The sequence below is a fragment of the Entelurus aequoreus genome, linkage group LG06 (genome assembly GCF_033978785.1).
Source record: "Entelurus aequoreus isolate RoL-2023_Sb linkage group LG06, RoL_Eaeq_v1.1, whole genome shotgun sequence".
NCBI classification, from domain to species: Eukaryota; Metazoa; Chordata; class Actinopteri; order Syngnathiformes; family Syngnathidae; genus Entelurus; species Entelurus aequoreus.
This window is the reverse complement of record NC_084736.1, coordinates 37,588,548-37,599,044: the sequence shown is the minus strand read 5'-3', so window position 1 is coordinate 37,599,044 and position 10,497 is coordinate 37,588,548. Positions and strand designations below refer to the sequence as shown.

General features: G+C 38.6%; 1 protein-coding gene across 4 annotated transcripts in view; it reads right to left on the bottom strand.

Moving 5' to 3' along the window:
- The window catches only part of bin3 (bridging integrator 3), a 455,445-nt gene that overhangs the window by 123,365 nt on the left and 321,583 nt on the right, over positions 1-10,497 (bottom strand). The window contains exons 3-4 of one of the 4 annotated variants that reach the window (XM_062049502.1): positions 7,157-7,197; positions 1,803-1,937 (exon numbers count right to left, since the gene is read on the bottom strand). The exons of 2 other annotated variants lie outside the window; for them this stretch is intronic. Coding sequence is in view for 1 of the 2 variants with exons in the window: in XM_062049500.1 (XP_061905484.1) it covers positions 7,157-7,197 (41 nt within the window). In the remaining variant the exon portion in view is untranslated. The remainder of the gene's footprint in view (positions 1-1,802; positions 1,938-7,156; positions 7,198-10,497) is intronic. One more of the 4 variants, XM_062049500.1, reaches the window with a different exon arrangement.

Below are 10,497 nucleotides of genomic sequence, written 5' to 3'. Positions count from 1 at the left end.
TCTAAATGGGGTCCCACAGTACATTTTTGGGGTCCCACTTTTTTGTAAGGATTTTGAAAATAAATTATAAACGTATGCATTATCCTGTTATATCTCACATTCTATATTGTGTTTTGGAAAAAGGTTGTCATAAACGTTACTTAATTCATTAAAAAAATAATAAAAAAAGAAAACAAATTTGTATACATATGTAAATGTATTCAGTTATAAACATTCATTCACTTTCTTCTTTCCTTCATGGATCTAAACTTTACCACTGCTGGTAGTTTTTTCTATGTTTTTATTTAATAAGTTGTAGGTGTATTATTTCAGTATAATAGTGTAAAAAGTGTTTTGCTTAGGTCATGAAATGATGATAATGGTGTGCCAGGGCATACATACATTTTATATTTAACGCTTAAATCTCTGGAGTCTACATCAACTTCAGATCTATTCTTCATTTCAAAATTTTTTAGTATTTTTTATGTTGTTTTTTTGTTTGTTTGTTTTCTGCCCTTTTTTGTCAAACAAAACTATGTTTTTAATGGCAAACACACAAAATATGCAAAATCTTCCACCAAAAATATTTTTCTAAGTGGAATATTTGATGTGAAGTAATCGGAACCTTGGATAGGTCAATAATTCATAATAACATTGATTTTGATTCAATATTATGTCTTGAGCAATGACAGTTTGAAAGAAAAAAAAACAGCTTTGTTTTATTAGTCAACATTGCAACTTTTTCTAAATTACATTTCACCTTTAAACTTCTTTATTTCACTTTTGTTATGTTTTTGTTTATTTTAATAGTATTTTTAGAATGTGCCGTGGGCCTTTAAAACATTGGCTGTGGGCCGCAAATGGCCTCCGGGCCACGCTTTTGACACCCCTGCTATAGATAATAAAAAATTAAATCTGATAAATCTATGGATAAAACGCAGAGCCTGACGAAGCATGCGCGTTCATCACAACTCTCTCGCTCTCTCTGTCTCTGCCCCACCCTCTCTAATGCTGCTGCGCGTACAATTTGTTTTGTTTTTAACCCCTTCTTAACCCTGAACGTACATAGAAAATACACGCAACCCTAACTCAAAATGCTGGACATTTGAGGCATTTAAGAAACCCCCCCCGGACAGCCCCGCAAAAGAGGAAATGTCAGGTGAAAAGAGGACGTATGGTCAGTCTATTGTAGCCCGGTAGCTGCTAGCATGCCGTGTGTTGTGCCTCGGTGTGCATTGTTTACACAACGTGCGGTACGCTACTTAACATGTCCATTTGGAAACTCGTTCGGTACACCTCCGAACCGAACCGAAACCCGCGTACCAAAACGGTTCAATACAAATACACGTACCGTTACATCTTTAAAATATATATATATATATATATATATATATATATATATATATATATATATATATATATATATATATATATATATATATATATATATGTGTGTGTGTGTGTGTGTGTATATATATATGTGTGTATATACAGTATATATATACGTGTGTATATATGTGTGTGTGTGTATATACATATATACGTATGTATATATATGTGTGTATATAAATATGTGTGTATATATATATATATATATACTGTATACACACACACACACACACATATACATGTTTTAACACTAATGACTGAGACCCTTTTAGCATTCACCAAAATTGAGGGGAGCCTTAAGGGTTACAATACATATTGTTTTGGTTTAGAAAATGACAAATGGCAAATTGTCCCCGCACGTTGTAATTTTTCAGTGTGCGGCCCTCAGTGTAAAAAGTCTGGACACCCCTGTTGTAGTCAGTGCTACTTCATACCTCTCAGGCTGTTTGCGTCTACTTGTCGCTCTCGGCTTTGTCAGCGAGGCTGACCAGAGTCAGGTGAGGCTTTCCAAAAGGTGTTAATAGGGTGGGCTAATGGAACAGCTGCTGCTCCCTGCCCCACTGTCAGCTCTGTCAAGACACAAGTTTGCAGCAAAAATAACAGCTACGCAATTCCTTTGAGTGACAAATGTGGAATAATAAGTCTGTTCTAAGAGCACATGGTGGCGTCTACAGCATGACTTTTACTGCACTACTGTGTTGGTCTACTTTCCTGCACTGAGCCACCATAACCACCAATTAGGAAACAATATTCTTCTAGCACTTAAAATACATACAGCACGGCTCTTCAACTGGTCAAATCCAGCTCCACAATGACTCCATGCTGGTCGGCCAGTTTAGTTCAGAACTTAGGAGGCAAGTATTTTGGAAGAACATTACTAAACATTAGAGTGCTGCTGTTGTATAGAAGAACTTTGCACTGACATTCTTATCTTGAGAGCAAACATTGGGGGTCCAAACTAGTCATTTACATAACTGAGGCGTTCCTCTAAGAACCCCTTTAAGTCCTCTCCTTTTTAGCAGTTGCACCTATTTTTGTAATGTGATTAATGTAAGTTGTTGCTGTAGCTTGTTTACTTCAAGTGTTGTCAGTCATATGTAGGCATGGGCTCATAACAAATGTATATATTGACCTATAATAATATAATAATAATAATAGATTAGATTTATATGGCGCTTTTCTAGACACTCAAAGTGCTTCACAGAGAAGTGAGAAGCCATCATTCATTCACACCTGCTGGTGGTAAACTACTTTCATAGCCACAGCTGCCCTGGGGTAGACTGACGGAAGCGTGGCTGCCAGTTTGCGCCTACGGACCTCCGACCACCGCCCATCATTCATCATTCATTCACCAGTGTGAGCGGCACTGGGGGCAAGGGTGAAGTGTCCTGCCCAAGGACACAACGGCAGCGATTTTGATGGTAAGAGGCGGGGAGCGAACCTGCAACCCTCAGGTTTCTGGCACGCCATGCCACCCCATATATTGACCTAGAAATTATTGCCGATAAACGGCATTACTGTCAACATTAATGTGAGTCCAAATTAAAGCTAGGGTAAGTTATATTCTTTAACTGAAAAAAAATTATATTAGCATCATACAGGATATCGTAATCATATCTGAAAAGATCGTACGTCTGTGCCTTATAATGAAGTATTTTAGTAAATAACACCATGGAAGACAAACTCGTTTGTCTTAGTGGCGGTCAACCCCTCCAGATGGCAATACCCGCATGTGCCTTTACAGCATATACTGCTAAAAAACTAAACAAGAGAGGAAATCAGAGAAAGAAAAGAAAGACGATGTACGTCTAAAAAACCAAAGAAGAGCTGAAACTCGAATTAATATTGGTCCGGCGTATTCAAATTGGAGGGCATTGCAGGGGCCAGTCTTGGACTAACTTTGGCTGTTTTCCTTCTACACAGGTTCCACGTTCCTATATTTTGCGCGTGTCATTTTTCGTGTGTTACCGAAAGTCTGCCACAAAATAGGAACGAGGAGATCCTTCCCTACCACTTCAGACTGCCAAATGCCTATGTGTGTCCACGTAAAGCTCTGCTGCGCCAATTCCTGCACTTCCAGAGAGGAGAAGACTGGGAGGGGCTGTCAGCGAGGGGGCGGGATTTACAGTTTGAATTCTGCCTGGTGACACAAGATTTAAGTACCCCAGTTTTAACCACCGATGTAAAAATACATAATTATATTGCAAATGTACAAAAGCCAAAAGCAGTGAAGTTGTCACGTTGTGTAAATGGTAAATAAAAAGAGAATACAATGATTTGCAAATCCTTTTCAACTTATATTCAATTGAATAGACTGCAAAGACAAGATATTTCATGTTCACACTGAGAAACTTTGTTATTTTTTGCAAATAATCATGAAGTTAGAATGTAATGGCAGCAACACATTGCAAAAAAGTAGTCAGAGGGGCATTTTTACCACTGTGTTACAAGGCCTTTCCTTTTAACAACACTCAGTAAAGGTTTGGGAACTGAGGAGTCACATTTTTGAAGTTGAATTATTTCCCATTCTGCTTGATGTACAGCTTAAGTTGTTCAACAGTCTCCCTTCTGCTATTTTAGCTTTCATATTGCACCACACATTTTCAATGGGAGACAGGTCTGGACTACAGGCAGGCCAGTCTAGTACCTGCACTCTTTTACTATGAAGCCACGCTGTTGTAACACGTGGCTTGGCATTTTCTTGCTCAAATAAGCAGGGGCGTCCATGATGACGTTGCTTGGATGGCAACATATGTTGCTCCAAACGCTGTATGTACCTTTCAGCATTAATGGTGCCTTCACAGATGTGTAAGTTACCCATGCCTTGGGCACTAATACACCCCCATACCATCACAGATACTGCCTTTAACACTTTGCACCCCCGGAAGGTTCTTTTCCTCTTTGGTCCAAAGTTTCCAAAAACAATTTGAAATGTGGACTTGTCAGACCACAGAATATTTTTCCACTTTGCATCAGTCCATCTTAGATGAGCTCAGGCCCAACGAAGCATTTCTGGGTGTTGTTGATGAATGGATTTGGCTTTGCATAGTAGAGTTTTAACTTGCACTTACAGATGTAGCGACCAACTGTAGTTACTGACAGTGGTTTTCTGAAGTGTTCCTGAGCCCATGTGGTGATATCCTTTACACACTTATGTTGCTTTTTGATGCAGTATTGCCTGAGGGATCCAAGGTCACGGGTATTGCAGCTTACATGCAGTGATTTCTCCAGATTCTCTGAAGCTATTGATGATATTACGGACTGCAGATGTGAAATCCCTAAATTCCTTGCAATAGCTGGTTAAGAAATGTTGTTCTTAAACAATTTGCTCAGGCATTTGTTGACAAAGTGGTGACCCTCGCCCCATCCTTGTTTGTGAATGACTGAGCATTTCATGGAAGCTGCTTTTATACCCAATCATGGCATCCACCTTTTTCCAATTAGCCTGTTCATCTGTGGGATGTTCCAAATAAGTCTTTGATGAGCATTCCTCAACTTTCTCAGTCTTTTTTGCCACTTGTGCCAGCTTTTTTTAAACATGTTGCTGCCATTAAATTCTAAGTCAATGATTATTTGCAAAAAATGTATTCAGTTTCTCAGTTGAAACATTAAATATCTTGTCTTTGCAGTCTATTCAATTGAATATAAGTTGAAAAGGATTTGCAAATCATTGTATTCTGTTTTTATTTACCATTTACACAACGTGACAACTTCACTGCTTTTGAGGTTTGTACCTTTACAAATGCAATAAACTCGTATTTCTCATATATTTTAACATTGTAATTGGAATGTAAACTTTTTTTTGTAGCCTGTTACCTGTTTTGAAAAGGTTTCATCATAATTATTTTACCAAATAATACATTGCGAGAATAGATAATCGTGTTGAATTGAGAATCGATTCTGAATCGAATGGTCACCTGAGAAATGGGATCGAATGGTTGTGTGCCCAAAGATCCTCACCCCTATTGGTCACACTCATCGTGACATGAAATGTTTGTATCCTTACATCCCTAGTTCTATTTTAGGTCCTCACTTTTTTGTCATCTGGGATATTAAGCTGCAGTTCAATTCAAAAAACTTGTTTCGGGCTGACATTTTAGCAGCAGATTCTTAAAGACACTAAAGTGCTGTCACAGAGATGATTCTCAGACTAGAAGGTCCTTAAAAACAGTAGAACACTCCTGTAACTCGGACAAAATAAATAGACCAAAATCAAATGTCTACTGTGGAGGAGGCTGGTTCTCTGAAATATGTAAAATAATAACTTGTTTGGAAATGTGGCCTCTAAAACAATGTAGATGAACATCCTGTACGCTAAAATCATGAGGAAGGGTATGAAACAATACAAACAGAGCAGGTCAGCAGACATCAGAGAAGATGTTGCACCTTCAGACAATTGCAGAAGAAATAGAAACTAAATAATTGTCGGATGAATGTCCCATGACGAGGACAGGCAGATAGTTCCTGTCCATCGACAAAAGCTTTCAGGACTGCTCTTTGCTCTCTTTTTCAAAAAGAAACACTTCCAGTGTGCCACACCTGTAGCACCACAATCACCTGAATGAAATATGGCTAAATGCAAAACAGGAACCACAGCTTGTGAGATCAAATAATTCCCATGATGCACTGATCAATTGTGGAGGGTGGAGCAGCAAAGATGCCAGTACAAGCCTGCTGCTTCTGACTCACTTTCAAGGTCTATGGGCACCACACCTTACTGATGAAGGCTCCTCCTACTCTTATTCCACACGGCCCTCGGGGAGCTTTCTTCAACTTCATGTGCACAAGTCCAGGATGCCTTTCTGGTCAGCTTCAATGTTACTTGCAAATAATATCATCAGTGTTTTGACTCAAATTCTACAATTAACATTGATTTTTTTCTAACACCATGAGTCTGAGATTTTAATATCTATTTGTACAAAACACTCTATGCTTTAAACTGCAAGAAAACAATTTGAATTGCAGACATCCATTAGTGGCCGTTGACTGAAAAGCAGCCGGAAGGCAATGCTGTCGAAGTCCACTTTCCAAGGTAAATGCTAAAGTGAACAAAATAATTGATTCACATTTGAATTGCGATTGTTATTCATCATGATTCTAAATTGAGTCATCATTTCTAAAATCTATTTACTATATATATATATATATATATATATATATATATATATATATATATATATACACACACACAACTTGAGGGTTCCTGGTTCGATCCCCAGCTTCCGCCATCCTAGTCACGTCCGTTGTGTCCTTGATCAAGTCACTTCACCCTTGCTCAAATTAAGATGACAATTTCATTCGATGAAAAATTGTGAGCCAAATGTGTGTTTTTAAAAATCTAGTGTATAAAAATTATGTGCAGAAAAATTCAGTGAAGAAAACATTCGTTGCTTCAAAAGTCAAGACCCACTTATGGTGACTTGGGACTGTCACATGACTTCAAACTTGACACCTCATTGGCTGCTTCTGAGACAGGATCGATTGCTTCAGGCTTAATTTACCGGAAGTGAGTCTTGAGTTTTAAACAAATACTTCTGTACTGAATTTTTATGCACTGATCTTTTTATCCTGAATTTTTACACACTGAATTTTAAAACACTGTATTTTAACAAAACATGTTTTTAAACACACACATTTTTATTCAATGAAATTGTCAGCAAAATGTGATGTAAAAAAACAAAAAACCTCCATAGGAATCCACACGCATGAGAATTTAAAGTATCACTTCGTTTCAAGACAGTGATGTGTTTGTGTTGTGAGCACATTTAAATAACCTTTCATCACTTACTTTTGGAGCTTGTCATATTCTCTCTCAAAGTCTCTTTCAACCTGAAGAGTAAAAAAAAAACATTGCAAAATTCAATGATGTCATGATTTAACATTTGAATGATTGGATCACAGCAGATTGCTCAGTAAGAATTGTGTCATTTCTAACCTCACAATTACACATTATCCGACCACAGATGTTTGGACCAATTAGAAGATGACTTACACACAATGATTGTAAGTATGTCATGAGTTGGTCATCTTTTAATTAAGTTATGTTTTATCAAAACAGCTTTGGAAAATGTACACAGACATTTGTCATCAAAGGCTACTTATCTTAGATTGGGATAAAGGAAAATATCATTTGTGCAACCATGCCTGTAATTTAGGGCTGTCCAAAATGTGGCCGCAGCTCATGTTTTAACATTCTAAATATACTTTATAAACAAACAGAAAAGAAGAGCAAACATGTGTAATGTAACAAGAACAAGTTGCTAGGAACACAAAGCTGCCATGCATACGGTTTTCTTTAAATCTGTCATTGCTAAAAAAAATAATAATGAATTAAAATCAATGTTGTTATGAATTATTGAACTGTTCAAGGCTCCAATTACTTCACATTAAATATTCCACCTGAAATATTTTTTGGGGAAGTTATTGCATATTTTGTGTTTTTGCCAAATGTGGGATTTAAAATAAAAACTGTCATTGCTCATAAAATAATAATGAATCAAAATCAATGTTGTTATGAATTATTGACCTATTTAAGGCACCAATTACTTCACATTAAATATTCCACTTTGAAATATTTTAGAAATTATTGCATATTTTGTGTTTTTGCCAAAGTTTACTTTGACAAAAAGGGCGTAAAACAAACATTAAAAAAAACATTAAAAAAAAAATTAAAACCTTTAATCGATGATTACATCTGATCTAGAGACTTAAAGGCCCACTGAAATGAATTTTTTTTATTTAAACGGGGATAGCAGATCCATTCTATGTGTCATACTTGATCATTTCGCGATATTGCCATATTTTTGCTGAAAGGATTTAGTATAGACAGGGGCGGATTAAGAAATTTTGGCCCCCTGGGCCTGACATGGTCTTGGCCCCTCAACCCCCCGCGCGTGTGGGCGCACACACACGCACGCACTATGCAAGAAATACTGTATACTGTGAACAGACATGCACACTGTACTGTACAGAAGAGTGCACATACTGCACACACACTATTAGGTATACCACACAGACACTGACAAGCACAGGTTTCACACAGACACAGGGGGAGGGGATAAATGGCCTAAAAATAAACATTTTTGAAAATGATTACGCCCACTTCAGTGATGGTGCATTGGGTCATTTGAGAGATATTATGTATTGGAAGTTGGTAGCTATCATGAAATAAACCCCCCAACCCACCCAAAAAACTAAATCGGACATGATTTTTGCCCCCTTTTCCTCCCTTCTATCATTAAAAATAAAATAATATCTTAGGAAAACACATTGGCATAACGGCAGCTGTGCAGCAAATTGAGGCTCAAAGTCTGTATCTATTTGTGGTTAAGCTTGAGGAGAAGGAGAAAGGTAAAATGATAACATGCATCGGAGAGCACCACAAAGAAAGGTGTAGGCCAGTTCATGGTACAAGGGCTGCATGCAGGTCAAGATAGCCCATTTCCAAGAATGCTATAGTGGCTGGACAGGCACTGGACATGTCCTGAACTCAGTGTCAGACGTGGCTGCCGAATACTTGGATGAAGTGAAGCAGCTGACAGATCTCATGCTGCCCCATCTGAAGACTGTCCTGGCCAGGCAGAGGATGGATGAGGAGACCTTCCCAATGGACCCTGTCAGTGAACAGGCTAGTAACATTGATGGCACCCCTGTGCACAACATTGGGATGGAGAGACAATGTGGCAAGGTGGACTACAAACTGAAGAAGTTGGGCACACTGAACGCAGTCAATAGGTCAATAATTTTACAGAAGAGCCAGGAGCTTCAGAGGTTTCAAGGCAGCAGCACAAGCAAAAAGGGAGGTTGAACTCAACTGGAGTAAATTCATGAAGGCAAAATTCGAGAGTAGGGCAGATGAGAAACAAGAGATGGCTCAAAGAAAGGAGAGTAAGAGACTAGACATGCTGGACACACTGAAATCTTTTGATGGCCCCTTCACGATAGTGGGGAAGTTGAAAAGTTCCTTGTGGATGAAAGTCTGCACAAGAATGCAAAGCTGCAGAGAATGAAGCTTGAGGTTCAGTTTGCCAGAGAAAGCACCAAGCTTCTGCCTAAAGTCAATCCTATCTTCACAATCCAGGTGACACTTCCCAGAAATGGCAAAAGTGCAATTCTCCAAGTCATAATGGATACTTAGAATTTTATGGTGGTGGTAAGTATTCATGAAAACAGGTAGCCTAACATTAGTGAATGGGTGAATTCTGGAAATAACCTAAAAATCTTACACAGTGCACCTTTAAGCAAGGGGTTTCTTTCGTGCTTTCAATTTTGCAAAATCATCCACCACATCATTGAAGTCCAACTCTCTTGTCAGCTCACTCTCAATTGCCATTAGAGATAACGCATTTAATCTTTTCTGAGTCATTCTTGTGCGCAGCTCATTTTTTACTCTTGACAAAAGAGAGAATGAGCGTTCTCCCTCACAGTTACTGACCGGTAGAGTGAGAAAAATCTGTAGCGCAATGTATGTATTAGGAAACGTAGGCTGTAGTCCAAAATGTATTATTGTTTTGAGCAGTCCTGAAGGGGTCCTCTCCTCATCAGTGTTGTTGAGCTGTATAAAAGATTTGAACTGTATAAGCTCCTGTCCAAGACTTTCATTGAGGTCAGATGGGTATGATTCAGTGAGAATCTTGGCCTTGTGAAGGACTGAAGCATTGGACTCTGTATCCAAAGAGAAAAGGACACTGAACAAATTGTTCAGATGTTTGTAGGCCTCCAGACGGTGATTAAGGCTTGAACTCAGTTGATCAATAGAGGCAATAAATGTCTCTATTTGAAACAGTTGCCTTCCCTCAAGCACAACATCTGGGGATGCTGATTCATCAGCAAACTTTTTACGTTTCCTCGTCCGTTCAGCCCTGTAAGATGGGGTGCCACCCAACATGTTTAAGGCTTTCTGCTCAAAATGATCAAATAGATCTCTTTGGGAGAGAACAAAGGTGCGCAGAGATTCCAGCAATCTAACTGCTGTACCAAGGTCCATGTCTGCTTTTTGAAGTTGCAGACTTGTGGCCTGAAATCTGGACAGAACAGTGTCCCAAAAGCCTGCCATGAAGGCCATCTCAAGTGAATCCAGCTTCCGCACTAGACTGTCAGCTTCAGTTCGTGTGTCTCGTTTCTCTGTGT